Raw genomic sequence first — 23,285 nt, 5'->3', positions numbered from 1 at the left:
TTGTTCAATAGAACTAGCACATCTCGCACTCTCTCTGTGTGGTTTTCTCTGCCATGTAAAATCACGACCACGTAATGAACCTCCTAGGGGTAAAGGCCTGCTAACGCTTAACTCAGTCTCCTCTTTGTCCTTTTCCTCCTGCTCTTCCCCCACTTTCTTCCCCATCAATCCTACTCTTCTCCACCACAAGATGACAAAGACCACCCATTCTCTCCCTGCCTCCTGTCTCCGTCTCTTACTCACTCTCTACATTTCTATGCATCACGGTTTCCCTCTCTCCCCTTCACACTTCCTATCTGTCTCTCTGTCATCTGCTTCATACATTTTTATTTCTCTCTTTTCCATCTTTACGGTTTACAATTATATCATTCACTTTGTCTCTCTCTATTTCCCTTGCCCTCCTGTCCTTCAATCTGTGGTACACATTTGTGTTTTTTGACTGAAGTTACTGATGCACAGATCCTGATTGCTGCCATGTGAAATGCTCCCCCTTCGACACACACACACACACACCACACACACACACACACACACACACACACACACACACACACACACACACACACACACACACACAGACACACAGACACACAGACACACAGGGATTTGTGCATGTTTATCACTCCCACACATCGGGCCCCAGTGGAGCACACAGTATGACTTTGCCATGAGGAACCTTTTTGTTTTTGTCTGGCTGGTGAGTCTTAATGAAGGCTGCTTCTCACTGTTGTTACTGCCCCGGAGGTCAGATGGCACATTTACACAGGTTGACCTCTAACCTGAAAGGTCTGAGCTGCACCACAGAGACTCACAGCAGTCACAGCTCTTGTGGGCAGGGTTGTAAACGCTCAGAGAGAGAGTGGGAGGGAAGACCCACATTCCCACTTCAATATCAAAAACTACACTCAGAATCAAAACGTATGCAAATGGAATCTTATCACATATAAGATGACATTTGCATAGTTTTCCGCTCTTTGAGTGTCGTTTTTGATATGGATGTGTTTCTTCTCTCCCTCTCTGTGTATATGTCCTTTCCCTTGGATTTCATATTCCAGGGTGTGCATGTACCTTTTCCTCTCTCTGTCTTCCCTTGGGCCATAACCCAGCCTGACCCCCTTTCCTGACTCCGTTTAGCCCAGTGGTTTCTCTTGGCTTCCCAGTGTGGGACGTCTGGAGGTCAGGACAACCACAGGGACTCTCCTGAGACCGCTCCTCCTCAGCTCGGAGCCTCCCACCCATCTCTAGAGATTTGTTCCAACAATACAGGCACAAAATACATAATTAGAAGGGGTTTCTAGAACCGTGTCATTGAGGTGTCAGGCAAGTTCATTTAATCTTGCTGTGTGTGTGTTGTTCTAACAAATTTTTACCTTTTTATTTCCCAGGATCCCGTTCTATTCTAGAAGACACATGGACTAAAATAAATAGGGGCACCAGGTGAGGTAAGTCTTGGAAAAGACAATAAGATAAACACACACACCAATACAAAAACCTTTTGAAAAGACACAGGATTTATCCTTTTAACCAAAATCAAAACCCTCAGGTCCACTTTAGGTTAAGACTGTCACCTCTGACCTCTCACCCCTGCAGGCCCTCTGGCTGTCCTCTCTGCTGAGACCTGACTGCTGATTGGAGCCGGCCTGGTGTTCGTATAGGTGTGTGTGAGGAGATGAAGTCCAGTATGCGTCAGTGGCGGAGGCTGGTGTTGGTGGGCATGTTGGCATGGGCCCTCCTCTTCCTGGTTCTGCTATCCTACTTCCTAGATGCCCGCGTGGAGAACGAGGCCCTGACCTCCGCCGGCTCCTCGCTCTCCCAGCATCCTGACACACGGCGCTTGTCTTCCATCCAAGCCGCCTCCCACCAGCAGCACCACTCCATCATGGGCTCCCGACCCGAACCCGCCTACACCACCTTTAGCACCATCTACCCAGACCCTAACTCTAACCATTACCCAGACTCCGAAGCAGAGCCTAGCCCCACTTTCACCACCCCAGAGCCTGGCCTGGAGCTGAGCCAGAGCTCAGACAGCGGTCCCTACGGGACCAGCCATGAGGGGGAGGGGGGCAGCCGACAGCAGCAGGACTACCTGGACCCCCAGACCCTGGCTGCATGGTCCTCCTTTGGCACGGAGAATGTGGGTTCCCACTCCGACCAGGCGGTGACCCGCAGCCGTGAGAGAACCGCCTGGACCCCCTCCGATGCTGACTGGGGGCCCAACCGAACCAAGCGCAGATCCTCACGTGAGGACGAAGAGGAGGAGGAGGGGGTTCAGACGAATAACAGCCACAGGAGGAGGACCACAGTGTGGGGGCGTAGGGGGAAGAGAGATGGGTGGGGAAAAGAGGATGATTTAGAGGAGTACTACTTCTCCAAGTCGGCCTCGGTGGTGCAGCGACTTTGGCGGGGAAGTGTCTCCTCTGGAATGCTGTCCCCGCGGCTGCAGCGCGCTATGCGTGACTACCTGAGCGCCAACAAACACCACGTGACCTATAAAGGAGGCAGACGGGCCGCCCAGAGCTCCAGGGAACTGCTGTGTGAGCTGAAGGACCAGGCCAGGCTGAGAACACTGGACGGGTCCGAGCAGCCCTTCTCCTCGCTGGGCTGGGCCCATCTGGTGCCGAGCCTGGCCCTGGAGCAACTCTACAGACAGGGGGGCCAGAGGGGCTTCAGGAGCTGTGCTGTGGTGACCTCTGCTGGGGCTATTCTGCACTCAGGCCTGGGGAAGGAGATCGGTGAGTGAAGGGTAGAGAGGGGAGTGGACAGGGGATGGTAGAGGGGGAGAGGGAAGGAAGAAAAGGAGATGGAGGGCAGGGGGAGGGAGGTATGCAGGTTAAATGGGATGAAGGGATTGAAGGAGAACTGGGATACGATGGCTGAAACTTGACGCTTTTATTGGTACAGTAAATTGAAAAAACAAACACTTTGTCTTCCGTTTTGCCTAATGCCCTGATAAATAGGACCCTGGTCTTGCCTATATGTGACTGTGTCTATCAGAGTGTGAAATACTGCATTGATCCTGAGCAGATTTCTCCGTGACAACCCAGTCTGTTTATGTGAGGGGAGAATGTCTCTTTACGAAGTGACATCCACAGCATTGATTGGAAAGTAAATTTGTCGTGTAAAGCTATCGACTTCCCAATTCGCCCCACAGCATAGTGTTAGCTTACCGTAGCACAGTGACGTGACATTTGGTCTTGGGCTCTAAACTGTCTCACACACCAAGTAGTAGACATCTATCACCCAGAAGTAACAATTTCTATGATTGGCTGAAAGGGCTTTGGCATAAGTCATATTTCCCGAAGGGTCTTGAGCAGTTAATTTGGAGATATTCTATATACTGTACCTCTAGAATACTTTGGTTGACTGCATTGCAGCTTGTCTTTGTGTGTGTGTTCTGTTCTCTGCGTTGGCGGCTCTGTGGGCATGGGGAGAGTGTGTACTCGGGGACAGATGGCTCACTTGTTTAATTGTATAGATTAGCAGGAAATCAAACCATATTGATCTCACTTAGATACTCCTCATCTGTCCAATGCTGAGGTGTTTCTGGAAATACCTTCCTGTCTTCCTATCCTTTCCTTCATGTCAAAGTGTGTGTGTGTGTGTGTACGAGCATGTGAATGTATGTTTGACATTATAGTCAATAAGATGAGAGGTTTGTGAATCTGTAGTTGGACATCTGTACCAGACTAATGTTTCGCTGCCACCGTGTGGTGAATTGGCTGAATAACATCCTCAACGGCCTTCTACGGTATAGTCCTCTCATCGCCTCACTGCTCTCTCCCGCCATATCTCTCCACATCCACCCCCCCATCCATACACTCTCCTTCTGAATTCCAAATAGACCTCCACCCCTTGGCTATCCCTTAGCTTAGGCCTTTGTGTAGATCTGATAGGTGTATCCAAGATGGTATCTGATAGGTGTATCCAGATGGTGAAAATGACACCTTTTCCTAACCAGAGCACAAGATGGCGCTATTACCACATTGGCATTTCCACGGTAACAGCATGACGCTGAGATTTCGATTTTCTTTTTAAAATGTATGCCAAACAAAAAACATGAATTGCAAAGTTAAACAAATGATTCAACTCTATGCACCAGGACTACTTTTAACAATTTCTACTGACATTTGAACAGAAACACATTTACTTGAACAGAGCAGATGTAAAGTTGGGTTACAGGATGACAGTAAAATCTCCCATAGTTTTTTATGTGATCAAGTTTTTCAAAACTCTGTTTAAATATCTACTCCGAAATTAAGATTCAAAGATGTCTGCTGGAAGAAAAAGTTTATTTTGGTCATTGAACTACAGTAAGTGAAGTGGATTAACACTAGAGGTCGACCGATTATGATTTTTCAACGCCGATACCGATTATTGGAGGACAAAAAAAGCTGATACCGATTAATCGGCCGATTTATTAGATTTTTTAAATATATATATATTGTCATTATTGTCATTATTACAAAAATGTGTGTATGATATCTATATATATCATACACATATATGTAATAATGACAATTGCAACAATACTGAATGAACAATGAACACTTTTATTTTAACTTAATATAATGCATAAATACACACACACACTGTCACGCCCTGACCATAGTGCTTATGTGTTTTGCTTGTTTTAGTGTTGGTCAGGACGTGAGCTGGGTGGGCATTCTATGTTTAGTTTGTCTGTTTCTGTGTTCGGCCTAATATGGTTCTCAATCAGAGGCAGCTGTCAATCGTTGTCCCTGATTGAGAATCATATATAGGTGGCTTGTTTTGTGTTGGGGATTTGTGGGTGGTTGTTTCCTGTCTCTGTGTTTTCTCTGCACCAGATAGGACTGTTTCGGTTTGCCACATTTGTTATTTTGTAAGTGTTGTAAGTGTTCACAGTTTCGTTTTTATTAAACATGTTGAGCACTGGCTACGCTGCGTGTTGGTCCGATCCCTGCTACATTCTCTCTTCTCGTGAAGAGAGGGAAGGCTGCCGTTACAGAACCACCCACCAATCTCGGACCAAGCAGCGTAGCAGCGGCGGCAGCAGCGGCAGCAGCAGCAGCAGCGGGACCAGGAGAAATGGACTTGGGAGGACGTATTGGACGGAAAGGGTTGCTACACATGGGAGGAGATCCTGGCTGGTAAGGATCGCCTTCCATGGGAACAGGTGGAGGCAGCTAGGAGAGCGAAAGCAGCTGAGAAGGGGAACCGGTGTTATGAGGGAACACGGCTGGCCAGGAAGCCCGAGAAGAAATCCCAAACATTTCTTGGGGGGGGCTAAAGGGTAGTGTGGCAAAGGCAGGTAGGAGACCTGCGCCAACTTCCCATGCTTACCGTGGAGAGCGGGAGTACGGGCAGACACCGTGTTATGCGGAAGAGCGCACGGTGTCTCCTGTACGTGTGTATAGCCCGGTGCGGTACATCCCAGCTCCACGTATCGGCCGGGCTAGATTGGGCATTGAGCCAGGTGCCATGAAGCCGGCTCAACGCGTCTGGTCTCCAGTGCGTCTCCTCGGGCCGGCATACATGGCACCAGCCTTACGCATGGTGTCCCCGGTTCGCCAACACAGCCCAGTGCGGGTTATTCCACCTCCCCGCACTGGTCGGGCTACGGGGAGCATTCAACCAGGTAAGGTTGGGCAGGCTCGGTGCTCAAGGGAGCCAGTACGCCTGCACGGTCCGGTATATCCGGCGCCACCTTCCCGCCCCAGCCCAGTACCACCAGTGCCTACACCACGCACCAGGCTTCCAGTGCATCTCCAGAACTCTGTTCCTCCTCCACGCACTCTCCCTATGGTGCGTGTCTCCAGCCCAGTACCTCCAGTTCCGGCACCACGCACCAGGCCTATAGTGCGCCTCGAGAGTCCAGTGTGCCCTGTTCCTGCTCCCCGCACTAGCCTTGAGGTGCGTGTCTCCAGTCCGGTACCACCAGTTCCGGCACCACGCACCAGGCCTACTGTGCGCCTCAGCAGGTCAGAGTCGGCCGTCTGCCCAGCGCCGTCTGAGCTGCCTGCCTGCCCAGCGCCGTCTGAGCTGCCTGCCTGCCCAGCGCCGTCTGAGCTGCCTGCCTGCCCAGCGCCGTCTGAGCTGCCTGCCTGCCCAGCGCCGTCTGAGCTGCCTGCCTGCCCAGCGCCGTCTGAGCCGCCTGCCTGCCCAGCGCCGTCAGAGCCGCCCGTCTGTCCCGAGCCGTCAGAGCCGCCCGTCTGTCCCGAGCCGTCAGAGCCGCCCGCCTGTCCCGAGCCGTCAGAGCCGCCCGCCTGTCCCGAGCCGTCAGAGCCGCCCGCCTGTCCCGAGCCGTCAGAGCCGCCCGCCTGTCCCGAGCCGTCAGAGCCGCCCGCCTGTCCCGAGCCGTCAGAGCCGCCCGCCTGTCCCGAGCCGTCAGAGCCGCCCGCCTGTCCCGAGCCGTCAGAGCCGCCCGCCTGTCCCGAGCCGTCAGAGCCGCCCGCCTGTCCCGAGCCGTCAGAGCCGCCCGCCTGTCCCGAGCCGTCAGAGCCGCCCGCCTGTCCCGAGCCGTCAGAGCCGCCCGCCTGTCCCGAGCCGTCAGAGCCGCCCGCCTGTCCCGAGCCGCCAGAGCCGCCCGCCTGTCCCGAGCCGCCAGAGCCGCCCGCCTGTCCCGAGCCGCCCGCCTGTCCCGAGCCGCCCGTCTGTCCCGAGCCGCCCGTCTGTCCCGAGCCGCCCGCCTGTCCCGAGCCGCCCGCCTGTCCCGAGCCGCCCGCCTGTCCCGAGCCGCCCGTCTGTCCCGAGCCGCCCGTCTGTCCCGAGCCGCCCGTCTGTCCCGAGCCGCCCGTCTGTCCCGAGCCGCCCGTCTGTCCCGAGCCGCCCGTCTGTCCCGAGCCGCCCGTCTGTCCCGAGCCGCCCGTCTGTCCCGAGCCGCCCGTCTGTCCCGAGCCGCCCGTCTGTCCCGAGCCGCCAGAGCCGCCCGTCTGTCCCGAGCCGCCAGAGCCGCCCGTCTGTCCCGAGCCGCCAGAGCCGCCCGTCTGTCCCGAGCCGCCAGAGCCGCCCGTCTGTCCCGAGCCGCCAGAGCCGCCCGTCTGTCCCGAGCCGCCAGAGCCGCCCGTCTGTCCCGAGCCGCCAGAGCCGCCCGTCTGTCCCGAGCCGCCAGAGCCGCCCGTCTGTCCCGAGCCGCCAGAGCCGCCCGTCTGTCCCGAGCCGCCAGAGCCGCCCGTCTGTCCCGAGCCGCCAGAGCCGCCCGTCTGTCCCGAGCCGCCAGAGCCGCCCGTCTGTCCCGAGCCGCCAGAGCCGCCCGTCTGTCCCGAGCCGCCAGAGCCGCCCGTCTGTCCCGAGCCGCCAGAGCCGCCCGTCTGTCCCGAGCCGCCAGAGCCGCCCGTCTGTCCCGAGCCGCCAGAGCCGCCCGTCTGTCCCGAGCCGCCAGAGCCGCCCGTCAGTCCCGAGCCGCCAGAGCCGCCCGTCAGTCAGGAGCCGCCAGAGCCGCCCGTCAGTCAGGAGCCGCCAGAGCCGCCCGTCAGTCAGGAGCCGCCAGAGCCGTCCGTCAGTCAGGAGCCGCCAGAGCCGCCAGTCAGTCAGGAGCCGCCCTCCAGTCAGGAGCTGCCCTCCAGTCATGAGCTGCCCTCCAGTCATGAGCTGCCCTCCAGTCATGAGCTGCCCTCCAGTCATGAGCTGCCTCTCAGCCCGGAGCTGCCCCTCAGCCCGGAGCTGCCCCTCAGCCCGGAGCTGCCCCTCAGCCCGGAGCTGCCCCTCAGTCCGGAGCTGCCCCTCTGTCCTGAGCTACCTCTCTGTCCTGAGCTACCTCTCTATCCTGAGCTACCTCTCTGTCCTGAGCTGTCTCCTTAATTTAGTGGGGACCTTGGTGAGGATTCCTAGGCCAACGTCGGGGGCGAGGGTTGCCACTCAAAGGACGCTAAGGAGGGGGACAAAGACAATGGTGGAGTGGTGGCCTCGTCCTGCGCTGGAGCCGCCACCACGGACAGATGCCCACCCAGACCCTCCCCTGGAGTTTTAGGGGTGCATTCGGAGTCCGCACCTCAGGAGGGGGGTACTGTCACGTCCTGACCATAGTGCTTATGTGTTTTGCTTGTTTTAGTGTTGGTCAGGACGTGAGCTGGGTGGGCATTCTATGTTGTGTGTCTAGTTTGTCTGTTTCTGTGTTCGGCCTAATATGGTTCTCAATCAGAGGCAGCTGTCAATCGTTGTCCCTGATTGAGAATCATATATAGGTGGCTTGTTTTGTGTTGGGGATTTGTGGGTGGTTGTTTCCTGTCTCTGTGTTTTCTCTGCACCAGATAGGGCTGTTTCGGTTTGCCACATTTGTTATTTTGTAAGTGTTGTAAGTGTTCACAGTTTCGTTTTTATTAAACATGTTGAGCACTGGCTACGCTGCGTGTTGGTCCGATCCCTGCTACATTCTCTCTTCTCGTGAAGAGAGGGAAGGCTGCCGTTACACACACACACACACACACACACACACACACACACACACAGCTCTGAAGTGACAATGATACTGAAGAGTCTGCTTAGGAGACAAATACTCTCAACTGTTTGAATAAAAATAGAGTTTAAGTTACCTGTGATGAATGTTGAAAACAAAAACTTGAATTTCTATATGCAGGAAATCCTATTTTAATAATGGGCATGGTAAGAATTGACAACCAAAGTGCGAGTCATAATTCCCATGACACCTTCTAGCATAATCTGAAAAGCGGTTCCTTCATTTATTCCATAGGATATTTTTAGATTCACTTAAAATAAGGTCTGTGTTTTGTGTAGGCTTACACCACCATGCCAATTTTATAACTGTGTAGATATCCATAGGACAAGGTAACTCTGATCAATATTGGCTAAATATAAGCAAATATTTTTTTTTTTGTAGAGTGGATTTATGAAAATATGTTGACAAACGTTACCTTATCCTAGTGAGATTTACACGGGTATCAAAACGTCGAGGCGGTTTAAGCCTGCACGAAACACAGACCTTATTTGAAGTAGATCAAGACATTCTCTATGGAAGACATGAACGGTAAAATAACGAAGGAACCCCTTTCAAGTTCAGCCGCAAGTTATTACTGGAATTATAACGCGTCGACTATTTCTCTCTAAACCATATACCTTTGACTAATCCGGAAACTATCACCTCGAAAACAAAACGTTTATTCTGTTCCGTATTTTATCTAACGGGTGGCATCCATGAATCTAAATATTCCTGTTACATTGCACAACCTTCAATGTTGTCATGGCAAATTAGTTCACAAAGAGCCAGGCGGCCCAAACTGTTGCATATACCCTGACTCTGCGTGCAATGAACGCAAGAGAAATGACACAATTTCACCTGGTTAATATTGCCTGCTAACTTGGATTTCTTTTAGCTAAATATGCAGGTTTAAAAATATATACTTGTGTATTGATTTTAAGAAAGGCATTGATGTTTATGGTTAAGCACACATTGGAGCAATGACAGTCATTGATTGATTGTTTTTTATAAGATAAGTTTAATGCTAGCTAGCAACTTACTTTAGCTTACTGCATTCACTAACAGGCAGGCTCTTTGTGGAGTGCAATGTAATCAGGTGGGAGAGCATTGGACTAGTTAACTGTAAGGTTGCAAAATTGGATCCTGACAAGGTTAAAAATCTGTCGTTCGAGGCAGAACGTTCCTAGGCCGTCATTGAAAATAAGAATGTGTTCTTAACTGACTTGCCTAGTTAAATAAAGGTTAAATAAATGTGTAAAAAATAAAAAAAATGAATCGGCAAATCGGAGCTCAAAAATACCGATTTCCGATTGTTATGAAAACTTGAATTTGCCCGATTAATCGGTCGACCTCTAATTAACACCCAGTAACAGAATGCTGGTAACAGAATGACATCACGGGTCCCTAATTCTCTTCATGGTGGTACATCCTGAATAAGTACACAATAATATCCTCCTTTGCATGTTTGGGTATTATTCTACACACTGGCTATTATTCTAATGAGCTCACCCCAAACAAGCCCAAATTTGGTTGGTCCGGACCAGACCAAATCTGTACCAATCGTACAATCATAGACGTATGTTTCACAAGTTTGGACATCACAGTAAAGCACAGTAGAGTACAGCACAGTATAATACAGTAATCTACTGTACTAAACTCGACTCTACTGTACTGTATTGTACTGACCTCTACTCTAATTTTCTTTACTGTACAGTGCTCTACTGTATTGTACTGTACAAACTTGTGAAACAGACGTCTATGATTTTATCTGGAAAAGGACGAAGCATGTAACAATTGTTTTATTTTTTTATTGCTTCATATTTTAAGGCCCTATAAAATCAGTTGTATTTTTTGCCTTATTCCGTTTAGTTTTCCACCAAATTCTGTTTTCTCCGTTTTGGGTGTAGATGCCCTTTAATTCAAGTAGGCACCAGCAAAATTCTTATTTAAGTGTGTGTGATGCAGAGTTTTCTAAACAAATCACCACTGGATTGATGCACATAATCATGATATCTTTCTGCCAGGTAGGCATAGGCTACTTTGTAGTTAACATTTAATTGAGAAGGTTTTTGAAAAAGCGTTTCCATCTACCAGAAGCTGGTTATTAGCATAATTGCTAACCACTACACAAAGTGGTAGACACACACACACACACACAGACCGGGTATTCCCGTGTCTCCTTAGAAAGTTAAAGGAAAATACGAATCACTGACGCATTTTGTTTATGTCTTATAATATATTGAGCAAAATTAATACATTTTCTAATAAGTTCAATAGATTTAGTGGATTTCCTACTATGTTCAATACATTTCTGAATATTGTTGTATTCCGTTTTAATGTCTGGATTCCGTCCACATTCACCACATCATGGATTTTATAGGGCCCTAATATTTGGATTGCCGAAATGTCAACTACTTTTCAACATCCATGGACTTCCAGTGTCGGTCAGTGCCAAGTGGGTGAGGAGGTTGGTTACAGTAAATGGAAAGAGAGGGCTCATGGGTAGGTTCAAGTAAGAGCTGGGAGCTGTATCATTAACTGGAGTGAGAGAGAAGAGGTTGTCCAGGCCATTTTCACACTCTTGTTGGACCACCAGGCGACAGAAAGAGAAAGAAAACAGTAATGAGCTGAACATAACAGTATGTCAGTGGAAGGGAGGACAGTAGCAGGTGACCCAACTATGGTTTGTGACTACTATGATTTCCCGTTGTTGCCAATTCATTTGCAAACATTGTTAAATTTTGTGGTAATTCTGTCACTGATTTGGCAAAACCTAAATATAAATGTTGAAATTAGTTGGTATTTTTAAGACTTTTTCAGCTAAACATTTTCTAAAACCCTTTTTCCATCTGTTTGACCTGAAATCAAAGCATTTGGTTATTCCTAATTTTTAGAATGGAAAATGGTTGAAAATATATAAATATGCCTTAAGTTCTCAAAAAAATAGGCTCAGCTTTCTTTTTCTTTTTTTATATTTCATTTTTATTAAAAAAAAATATATATATTTTTACTCTAGATACAAACTTATACATACAAATAACAACTTAGACACACACAAACAATGACTACATCTCATCTGACCAGACCCGCATGCTCATACCCCCATCCCAGCCTGCATTATTGTTTGCCACTTGGCCTTAAATTGAACCAATTTGTTTTTCTCAGTCACCTGTGCTATTTCAATAATAAATCACTGGATTTTTCCATTGTGAAAATTGATTTCCAAGTTTAGTATACATTTTTTTCTTGATGAGGGATGAGAAGAGAATTGTCCAGCCCATTGGGTATCTCACTACACCCCCATATGCCAAGTCTTGAAATATGCAGAAAGACAGATTAAAAGTATATTTATATTGTAATAGTTCTGATAGCCAACTTTCTAGCTCCGCGCATAACTTTTGAACTTCATAGCATTCCGAGAAAGCATGGATTATTGAGTCAGTATTTGTTTTTAAGACATGACTCTGCTGTAGCATTTGTGAATTTTGTCTTTTGTATAATACATTCTATACATTAGTTTAGACTGGATTAAGTTTATTCTGAAAAGCTATCCTAGGATTGTTCCCTATAAGGTTGTGTTTTTAGTCAGTGATATTGGTTCTTGTAGAATACAGTGCCTTGCAAAAGTATTCACCCCCCTTGGCATTTTTCCTATTTTGTTGCATTATAACCTGTAATCTAAATAGATTTTTATTTGGATTTCATGTAATGGACATACACAAAATAGTCCAAATTGGTGAAGTGAAATGAAAAATGTACTTGTTTCAAAAGAATATAAAACGGAAAAGTGGTGCGTGCATATGTATTCACCCCCTTTTGCTATGAAGCCCCTAAATAAGATCTGGTGCAACCAATTACCTTCAGAAGTCACATAATTAGTTAAATAGATTGCACACAGGTGGACTTTAAGTGTCACATGATCTGTCACATGATCTCAGTATATATACACCTGTTCTGAAAAGCCCCAGAGTCTGCAACACCACTAAGCAAGGGGCACCACCAAACAAGCGGCACTATGAAGACCAAGGAGCTCTCCGAACAGGTCAGGGACAAAGTTGTGGAGAAGTACAGATCAGGGTTGGGTTATAAAAAAATATCAGAAACGTTTAACATCCCACGGAGCACCATTTTAAATCCATTATTAAAAAATTGTAAGAATATGGCACCACAATTAAACTGCCAAGAGAGGGCTGCCCACCAAAACTCACAGACCAGGAGGGCATTAATCAGAGAGGCAACAACGAGACTAAAGATAACCCTGAAGGAGCTGCAAAGCTCCACAGTGGAGATTGGAGTATATGTCCATAGGACCACTTTTTAAGCCTTACATTCCACAGAGCTTGGCTTTACGGAAGAGTGACCAGAAAAAAATAAGCAAACATGTTTTGTCTTCGCCAAAAGGCATGTGGGAGACTCCTCAAACATATGGAAGAAGGTACTCTGGTCAGATTACACTAAAATTGAGCTTTTTGGCCATCAAGGAAAACCCTATGTCTGGCAAATCCAACACCTCTCATCACCCCGAGAACACCATCCCCACAGTGAAGCATGGTGGTGGCAGCATCATGCTGTGGGGATGTTTTTCACTGGCAGGGACTGGGAAACTGGTCTGAATTGAAGGAATGATGGATGGCGCTAAATGCAGGGAAATTCTTGATGGAAACCTGTTTCAGTCTTCCAGAGATTTGAGACTGGGATGGAGGGTCACCTTCCAGCAGGACAATGACCCTAAGCATGCTGCTAAAGCAACACTTGAGTGGTTTAAGGGAAAACATTATATGTCTTGGAATGGCCTAGTCAAAGCCCAGACCTCAATCCAATTGAGAATCTGTGGTATGACTTAAAGATTGCTGTATACCAGTGGAACCCATCCAACTTGAAGGAGCTGGAGCAGTTTTGCCTTGAAGAATGAGCAAAAATCCCGGTGGTTAGATGTGCCAAGCTTATAGAGACATACCCTAAGAGACTTGCAGCTGTAATTTCTGCAAAAGGTGACTCTACAAAGTATTGACTTTGGGGGGGTGAATAGTTATGCACGCTCAAGTTGTCTGTTTTTTTGTCTTATTTCTTGTTAGTTTCACAATCAAAAATATATTGCATCTTCAAAGTGGTAGGCATGTTGTGTAAATCAAATGATACAAATCCCCCCAAAATATATTTTAATTCCAGGTTGTAAGGCAACAAAATAAGAAAAATGCCAAGGGGGTGAATACTTTCGCAAGCCACTGTACGTTTAACTTTCTTCCATATTGTTAGCTTTCATTTGACACCAAATGTAATGTGTCCTTATGATCTTCACATTAGTGCTCATGGGGCCTTTTACATAGACATGACCTGGTGCTCATGGGGCTTTTCATGGAAATGCCCATATTGCTTGTACTTGACTGTTAATTTTGACCTGGGAAATGAGATGGGGGTGGGGGGGCTGCCTGTGGATCCAGTAATAGTACTTAAACAATATTGGTGCTCTGAGGAATAAATGGTCCTGTACATCAGCCATACTAGCTAGTGGCAAGAGGACGAAAACCTACCAATTCAATGTCAGTGAGAACTTGGTGTGTTGATCTATTGAATGCCAATACACAAACTGATGGTTGACTGGTGTCATTGATGAAGTGTCGGGTAGCTTTGCTGTGGAAGTGTCAGATCAACCATAGAGGATCATACATCCGTGTGTCATGTAGCCCTGCTGAAGTCTAAATGACTGATCGACCAGTGGAGAGGGACTGATTTTAAGTGTCTGAGCTTAACCATTTTAAAATAGTTTTTTAAATTTAACCTTTATTTAACTAGGCAAGTCAGTTAAGAACACATTCTTTTTTACCATGCAATTTTTACATTGCATGGTAGCAACACATGACAGCAACATTGTAGCAACACAACTGGTAGCAGCACAAAACATGGTACAAACATTATTGGGCACAGACAGCACAAAGGGCAAGAAGGTAAAGACAACAATACATCACGCAAAGCAGCCACAATTGTCAGTAAGAGTGTCCATGATTGAGACCATTAATCATAAGATTGTGTGTGAGACCATGTACACTGAGTGTACAAAACATTAGGAACATGCTCTTTCCATGACAAACTGACCAGGTGAAAGCATTGATCCCTTTTTGATGTGACTTGTTAAATCCACTTCAATCATTGTATATAAAGGGGAGGAGACAGGTTAAAATTATTTTTAAGCCTTGAGACAGTTGAGACATGGATTGTGTATGTGGGCCATTCAGAGGGTGAATGGGCAAGACAAAGATTTAAATGCCTTTGAACGGGGTATGGTAGTAGGTGCCAGTCACACCGGTTTGAGTGTGTCAAGAACTGCAACACTGCTGGCTTTTTCACACTCAACGGTTTCTCATGTGTATCAAGAATGGTCCACCAGCCAAAGGACACCCAGCCAACTTGAAACAACGGTGGTAGGCATTGGAGTCAACATCCCTGTTGGACATCCCTGTTGGACGCTTTCGACACCTTGTAGACTCCATGCCTTGACGATTTGAGGCTGTTCTGAGTGCAAAATAGGTGCAACTCAATATTAAGGTGTTCCTAATGTTTTGTACACTCAGTGTATGTGTACACTTCGTGTGTGAAGGCCAGCAGAAGGACACACTGCCTGTGTCTGTTATGTACTAGCCCGTTGGTAGCATCTATGCTATGGTAGCATCTATGCTATGGTAGCATCTATGCTATGGTAGCATCTATGCTATGGTAGCATCTATGCTATGGTAGCATCTATGCTACCAACTGGGCTCAGTTTGAAGGCTTTGTTTCCTGGTGATGTTTGATGATGATCATAGAACAAATACGAGTAGAGCAGGTGCCTGTGAAACTCCCTTCAGTTACACACGTTGACCACTAGAGAATACTCTTTCTCTCTCTATGAGTAGTGATACATTCATGTACTATTGCATCAAAGCACAGAGCTGAATCCTGTACTAGGTTTCTTATTTACCAGATTGTCCATGTCAAATGGCCATTCACGGTGATCGGTTATCCAGGTCAAGTGTTTGGACTATGGCTGAACGAGTGCAGTCAGGGTGAAGTGGAAAAGGTCAAGGAGAGTTAAAAGTGAAGAATTTCACTACCAGACTCTCAGGGTATCACTAGAGGTTAAGAAGAGGCAGGTAGGCAGACTGGGCGCCTGGACCAAGTGAACACTGCCCAAAAGACAGACTATTGGATGTCATCTAGGGACTTGTCGTTTATGAGCACTTGATTGATTTTCTATTTCTGAGGTGGCCTTTTGATATTTGGCTGCCAACTTGATTGTCTTAGTTAAGTAACAGCTGATTGATGTAGAGTGACATTTACATTTTTTCATCGAATGACACTTTGACTGACTTTATTTCTGACGTGTTTTCTTTGTCTGTCCCGCCCCCCAGATTCCCATGATGCAGTTCTGCGGTTCAACGCTGCGCCTACAGAGGGCTACGTGAGAGATGTGGGGAACAAGACCACCATCCGCATCATCAACTCACAGGTGTGTGTCATAAGACTAACATGCACGTCACAAGCTAAGAGTCACTACAACAGGCTTCACGACTCCGCATCAATATGTGCCTGCAATCAAGTGCCACGGCTGAGTAAGTGGTTCAGCATTTTGAATAGACCATTACTCATTCAAACAAACAACATGCATCCAAACACATGAGCCTGATTTGCATATAAATAAGAATGTGATTCATTCAAAGCAGGCACACAGGCACACGTGTGTGTGTGTGTGTGAACCAGCTGTCCTCCAGTATTAGGTAGGCAGTGAGTGATCACCCTTACCCATTTTGCATAAGTGGGTCTTCACCACAGTTCCAGTTCAGTCATCTTCTCCCAGTGAAGAAGCCATCTTCTCCCACTCAGCACAGAGAACAACATGCGTTCATGTGTAACCTTTGACCCCTCCCCTTTACAGATCCTGGCCAATCCCAAGAACCGCTTCAACACCAGCTCCCTGTATAAGAAGGTGACTCTGGTGGCCTGGGACCCTGCTCCGTACGCTGTCAACCTGCACAAGGTGTGTGGGAGTGTGTGAATTTTAGATTCTCCTTGACTGTCTAGTTTTTATTTTGGTGGTTGTTAGTTAAATATATATTACTCCATTATGTTTTTTTTTACATAATTTATATCTGGTTTTAGTCGTTTAAGTTTACACTGAAAAGGTTTTACCATGTGCCGCTGCTAAATACATATAGAGGAAACACTGCACTCTACTCAAACCTTGCCCACTCTTTTTGAGAGGCCCAGTAATGGCACCTAAATGGTGATATTTAAAGAGAGTTGCTCACCAGAGCCCATGGCTCATGTTGAATTGGTGGAAGATGGGCTATGGTTACCATGGTTACGCTAGCAATGCTAATGAGGACCTGCGTAGTGGAAGGCCCCATGTGGAAAAGTTAGCCTCGCTTGTCTGTTTAACTCACGGCCCTCAGGGACAGGGTGCTACATCATATACACCAACACACTGACGGCATCAATGCAGATTTATTACATATCAGCTTTATATACCCTGCACTCCTCCTTCTCTCTCCAGTCCTCTGACACTCTCCTTTATCACCTCCACTTCTTATCCCATTCTTATTTATTTCTTATCCTCTTTTTCTCCTGTTTCTTATTCATCTCTTCCTTTATCTTCGCTTCCATATTTTTCTCCTCTTCTTCCCTCTGGCCTTCCTCCCTGTTCTCTCCTCTTCTTCCCTCTGGCCTTCCTCCCTGTTCTCTCCTCTTCTTCCCTCTGGCCTTCCTCCCTGTTCTCCCTTCTTCTTCCCTCTGGCCTTCCTCCCTGTTCTCTCCTCTTCTTTCCTCTGGCCTTCCTCCCTGTTCTCTCCTCTTCTTCCCTCTGGCCTTCCTCCCTGTTCTCTCCTCTTCTTCCCTCTGGCCTTCCTCCCTGTTCTCTCCTCTTCTTCCCTCTGGCCTTCCTCCCTGTTCTCTCCTCTTCTTTCCTCTGGTCTTCCTCCCTGTTCTCTCCTCTTCTTTCCTCTTGTCTTCCTCCCTGTTCTCTCCTCTTCTTCCCTCTGGCCTTCCTCCCTGTTCTCTCCTCTTCTTCCCTCTGGCCTTCCTCCCTGTTCTCTCCTCTTCTTCCCTCTGGCCTTCCTCCCTGTTCTCTCCTCTTCTTCCCTCTGGCCTTCCTCCCTGTTCTCTCCTCTTCTTCCCTCTGGCCTTCCTCCCTGTTCTCTCCTCTTCTTTCCTCTTGTCTTCCTACCTGTTCTCTCCTCTTCTTTCCTCTGGCCTTCCTCCCTGTTCTCTCCTCTTCTTTCCTCTTGTCTTCCTACCTGTTCTCTCCACTTCCTTTATTTATATTTTGTGTTCTTAATCTCATCTGGGTTCCACTTTATCACCACCCTCTCTTCCGCACGTGCTCGCGCCCTCTCTCTTTCTCGTGCTCGCGCCCTCTCTCTCTCGTGCTCGCGGTCTCTCTCTCGCTCGGGTGCTTGCGCCCTCTCTCTCTCTCTCGCAGGCGCGCTCTCTCGCGCGCTCTCTCGCGCTCTCTCTCGCGCTCTCTCTCGCGCACTCGCCCTCTCTCTCTCGCGCACTCGCCCTCTCTCTCGTGCGCGCTCGCCCTCTCTCTTTTAGTAGAGGTGCATGCTCAGTAACAAGTCCAGGGGAAAAGGAAGAAGCCGTGATTACCACTGTGATAGGAGAATATGATGCAATATGTAGTTGGTCCAGGAATAGGTTGCAAAATGTCTTAACATATTCTAGGAATAACTACAGGAATCAACTTCCTTCAATCTGTCTCTTTGTTTAACTCTTTGTCTATGTCTGTTTCTCTGTGGTATGCCAGTCTAGAGTAGACTATAACTATTACCCCTCCCCCTCCCCCTCTCTCAATCGCTTTCCCTCTTTATTTGTCCCCCTCTCTCTCTTAAACCCCCTTTCTCTCGCTCGCCCCCTACTCTCGCTCTCTGACAGTGGTATGCCAGTCCAGACTATAACCTGTTCAGTCCATATGTGGAGCACCGGCGGTTCCACCCCACCCAGCCCTTCTACGTCCTCCACCCCAAATATGTGTGGCAGCTCTGGGACATCATCCAGGGCAACACCCAGGAGACCATCCAGCCCAACCCACCCTCCTCAGGGTTCATAGGTGAGACTGTGTGTACCCACATATGCATACATGTGTATAGACACGTACAAGCAAACACACACGCACTTACTCAGGTGTTCTATAAAGTAGGCTCTGTGGTTATAATGTTAACATCAGAGAGTCTGATATGCAGCCAGTCGACCCCTCCATGTTGTGTAATGCAGTGCTTGGGCTCGGCGTCATGTTATTGTATTATTATTATAATATAACAGCACTACAGGACCTATAGCAACACTCACTGGGCTATTAAAACCTAGCCTATAACCCACCTCTTCTTCAGGTCACCTTGACTTCAACGCCGGGTTCCAGTTGCCGTTGGCATCCTCCCCTTCTCTAGACCTCTTCCTGGGACATGCATCAAGTAGTACAAGGCTGTGTTGCAGTAGGATTTGGGGTGTTTAGGTATACGGTAGTCGTTGAGTCAGACCCCCATATGTCCAATTTGGGGAGAACAATGTCTCACAGATATTTTATTGAAGGACTATCTTTGTCCCTAATAATAAAGTGTGTTGGTGTATTGCAGTGTGATATTACAAATTGTTTGCGTAATTATAATATTATAATAAAGTACATTTCAATTGCTCAGTAGACCAGTGAAATTAAAAATCACACAAACACACAGAGACATGTTAGACTGAATTCAGCGCTTTCTTTGTACAGGTTCTGATGAAGGGGGAGAGGTCAGGGGGGAAGAAGTTTGGGAGGGGGTTGGTAGGTACCCCAAACATCACACATGAGTTCAAAGCCACTTCTCCCCAAACAAAATGCTGGCAGGTCTGGCAAAAGTCACATTCTCAATCTGTGAGATCCATGTAGTTCCACAATAGAAAAGTCCAAGATCAGAGCTTCAGTCCGAGATCACCCACAGTCACCAGTGTACCAGTATCCTTCAGAGCTGTACTGCTCAGTATTTGTTCTCGAACTTTTATAGTCTTTATCAGCTCTTTACTGGACATCCCATAGCTTATTGCACCAGTCAGTGGATGCATCTCAAATCGCACCCTATTACCCTTACTTCTTTCCCGTGCCCTATGTAGTGCACTACGTTGGGGAATAGGGTGCGATTTGAGATGCAGACACATACCTTCTAATCTGTCTTCACAGTCAGGACAACACAGAGGCTGGGAGTAGCGTAACCACTGGCTGTGTGTGTGTGTGTTAGAGAGGTGGGGTAGGTGTGTGTGTGTTGGGGGGAGGGGGTGAAATGTGACACAGATACTCCTTTTCACTTGGGTAGTCGGTGTGTTTAGAGAAGAAGCAAGTGTATCGAGCAATGGTTTTTACACCTACACAGAGACAAGCAGACAGCCAGAGAGAACAGGCCGAGTGAGATCAAATGGTACACATAGTTCATAACCACACACACCCTCTCTCCCCTTTGAATGCAGCACACATGCTCACTCTACAGCCCCCCCCCCCCCCCCCCCCTCCCCTCATGTATACATACACAGCATGCACAATTTCACTCCCTACATATAAACACAGCCGTCAGTAAACAAATGGAAGGGGTTGGGCTGGAACAGACGAGCGCATGGGCCTTGGAGCCTATTGTTCGGCACAGTACAGTAGCTAGCTAGCTGAGCCATCCATCAACATCCACCAGGCCTTCCCGGCGTGCCTGCTCATGAGAGAGTGACCTCGGGCGGGTTGGTATGCTCGGTGACCGGGGTGCTGCAGCCATGGTTCTGGATACCCGGGGAGATCCGGAAGGTGCACGCCACCGTGTTGCTGTAGACGCGACGGCTAAGCTGGATGGCGGTGGTCTTGGAGGGCATGGAGGATTGGCCGTTCTCCGCGGAGGGCCGTTCACACCGGATCAGGATCAGGAAACACCTGTAGAACTGAGGGGAGGGAGAAGTTATAGGGGAGAAACATGGCAGGGCAGAAATTGAAGAATGGGGTGAGGAATACAAAAGGAAGAGGTGGAGGAAAAGGCTGTTTGTATTTACTGCTTGGTGGTAGCATAAAACCTGCATGTGGAAGGTGTTGCTACAGCAAAGACAAGCGAAAACATCATTATTCATGTTCTCTTTTTGCTAATAGGTCGCATGCGCAAACTAGCATTCATACATTTATTTATCTGCCGGTATTGTTCCATGGTAGCTGACGATTCTATAGGCTCTAGCCTGCTATCTCTGGGTTGTATGAACAGGGTCATTCAGGAGTGCTAATATGACGTCAATTCCATTCTTGGTCAATAATGTTTTAACACTTCAACTGCACTTATTATTTTGGTGGCTGCCTCGCTTGATTGTCTATAACCACAACACACACACACTTGCACACTCGTGTTCAGTCTCCTTTGAGAGGTTGGACAAATGTATCCGTTTCCTGAGTTTGACCTGTCACATTTCTCTCTGTCACAAAGGTAAACAGGAAGTGAGGTGGAAGAGAGGGAATGGCCCTTTAAGGACTTCAGTTCATCAGCAGAGTAGCATGTTCTTGCCATGTTTAGTGTGACCTCACAGGCCATTAAGCATGCTACATACAGTAGTACATCACACTAACACAGCTGCCCCCAGAGCCATGCACATTACGTCAACTCGGCTCTCTTCCTGTATTCCTATTTCTCATGGTTGACTGACCCACTGAGAGATAACATAGTGTACATCAGGCAGGCAGAGTACCCGTACACTGTTTAGATGATCCTGTAGTTCCTTTAGCAATGTTTACTCTAAACTTTGATGAAGACCCTTTTGTGGTTGAAACATTTCCAAATAACTGTGTACATTATTTTGGAGTGGCGGTAGAATGGGAAAAGAAGCTGCTACTTGCTCTGCCTGTTTAGTCCTGGCTGGCACAGCACAGAGAGGGTATAAACAGATGTTTTTGCAGGGTGTGTGTGTGTGTGTGTGTGTTTATGAATAAGAATGGATTTGGGGGTGAATTTAGGGTGTTTATGTGTGAGAGACACATGGTTAGTCTCTGTATGTTGTAGGTGTGTTTGGATGTGTATTTATGTAAACATTGTGTACTGGGTGGTTCATAATTGGTTGGTATCCTAACTGAATGTATGTTCTGTTTAACTGTAGTTAAGAGAAACAATAGTGCAACAGAGCTTGGATACGAGGCAACTTCATAATCACATAATTCAATGTAAGGATTGTGTGTGTGTTTTATGGAATGTATAACTCGTACTAGACCAGTGGTTCTCAACTGTCTATACTAGACCAGTGGTTCTCAACTGTCTATACTAGACCAGTGGTTCTCAACTGTCTATACTAGACCAGTGGTTCTCAATTTTGGTCACGGGAGGTTTTGAATGTGTGTGTGTGTATATATATATATATATATATATACATACATACATTACACGGAGTGTACAAAACATTAAGAACACCATCCTAATATTTAGTTGCACCCCTTTTTCTCTCAGAACAGCCTCAAATCGTCAGGCATGGACTTTACAAGGTGTTGGAAGCGATGCTGGCCCATGCTGACTCCAATGCTTCCCACCGTTGTGTCAAGTTGTCTGGATGTCCTTTGGGTGGTGGACCATTCTTGATACACATGAGAAACTGTTGTGTGAAAATCCAGCAGCGTTGCCGTTCTTGACACACTCAAACCGGTGTGACTGGCACCTACTACCATACCCCGTTCAAAGGCACTTAAATATTTTGTCTTTCCCAAACACCCTCTGAATGCCACACATACACAATCCATGTCTCAATTGTCTCAAGGTTTAAAAAATAATTTTAACCTGTCTCCTCCCCCTCATCTACACTGATTGAAGTGGATTTAACAAGTGACATCAATAAGGAATCATAGCTTTCACCTGGTCAGTCTGTCATGGAATTAGCAGGTGTTCATAATGTTTTGTACACTCGGTGTAGATCTTATTTTAATGTTTTTAAAAAACGGGATGAAAAACGTGCCTGAATTTAAACAACTAACAGGTATAAAGTGTGTAGGAATGATAAGGAAAAAATTGCCACAGTATTTTGCATCATGTGTAGTTCTGTTTAACTTGATTACTGACATGCAAAACATTTTGGGACTATATCAACAATGCATAAATGAAACAAATACCTAAAGATGTTTTTTTGTTTGTTGTGGAATTGTCCTTTAATCACAGTATTTTCAATATAGAGCTATTATCAGCGCTATTTAGTAGATTTTGTGGTCTCAAACAAGCGAGCTTGCCAACATTCTTCAAGAATATGAGCAATATGGAATGATTGAAAATGGGAAAAGATGGGAATGTTGTTCCCTTATTTAATATAATTGCTACATTTACTGTCAATAGAGCATTCAAAATAGTTTTCAGCATTTCAGCCCCCAAAAATTGCGATGCGAATATTGGGTCACAACTGAGACAACCTGCTTCAATTTGGGTCCCGAGGAAAAACTAGTTGAGAACCACTACGCTAGACTATCTAACCCCTTTTTCTCTTCTTTGTCGTTGTAATGACAGGCATCCTTCTGATGATGGCGCTGTGTGAAGAGGTCCACGTGTACGAGTACATCCCCTCGCTGCGACAGACAGACCTGTGCCACTACCACGAGCGCTACTACGATGCAGCCTGCACCCTGGGGGCGTACCACCCACTGCTTTACGAGAAGAGCCTGGTGCAGCGCATCAACACAGGCCCCGAGCGAGACCTGAAGAGGAAGGGCCGCGTCACCCTCCCTGGCTTCAGCACCGTCAACTGTGACCTCTGAACTATCAACTTATGAAATCTGACCCTTAAAAGAAGCCACATGTGGAACCACCACAACCCCACAGGACAAAGTGAAAACAGTGCAATAATAACCCTCTGACCTCTGGGGGAACCCGGAGGGAACCACGTA

General features: G+C 47.3%; 1 protein-coding gene across 1 annotated transcript; it reads left to right on the top strand.

Annotated features, from left to right (window-relative positions):
* The first annotated feature begins 1,669 nt into the window (after positions 1 to 1,669).
* On the top strand, positions 1,670 to 23,156 carry LOC120064313 (beta-galactoside alpha-2,6-sialyltransferase 2-like). Its single transcript, XM_039014799.1, has 5 exons — positions 1,670 to 2,732; positions 15,799 to 15,896; positions 16,323 to 16,424; positions 18,320 to 18,494; positions 22,909 to 23,156. The coding sequence occupies exons 1-5, from the start codon at positions 1,670 to 1,672 to the stop codon at positions 23,154 to 23,156; spliced, it is 1,686 nt and encodes a 561-aa protein (XP_038870727.1).
* Positions 23,157 to 23,285: the final 129 nt, after the last annotated feature.

The sequence above is a fragment of the Salvelinus namaycush genome, chromosome 19 (assembly GCF_016432855.1).
Source record: "Salvelinus namaycush isolate Seneca chromosome 19, SaNama_1.0, whole genome shotgun sequence".
Classification (NCBI taxonomy): Eukaryota; Metazoa; Chordata; class Actinopteri; order Salmoniformes; family Salmonidae; genus Salvelinus; species Salvelinus namaycush.
The sequence above is the reverse complement of the archived record's forward strand: the minus strand, read 5'-3'. Positions and strand labels throughout refer to the sequence as shown.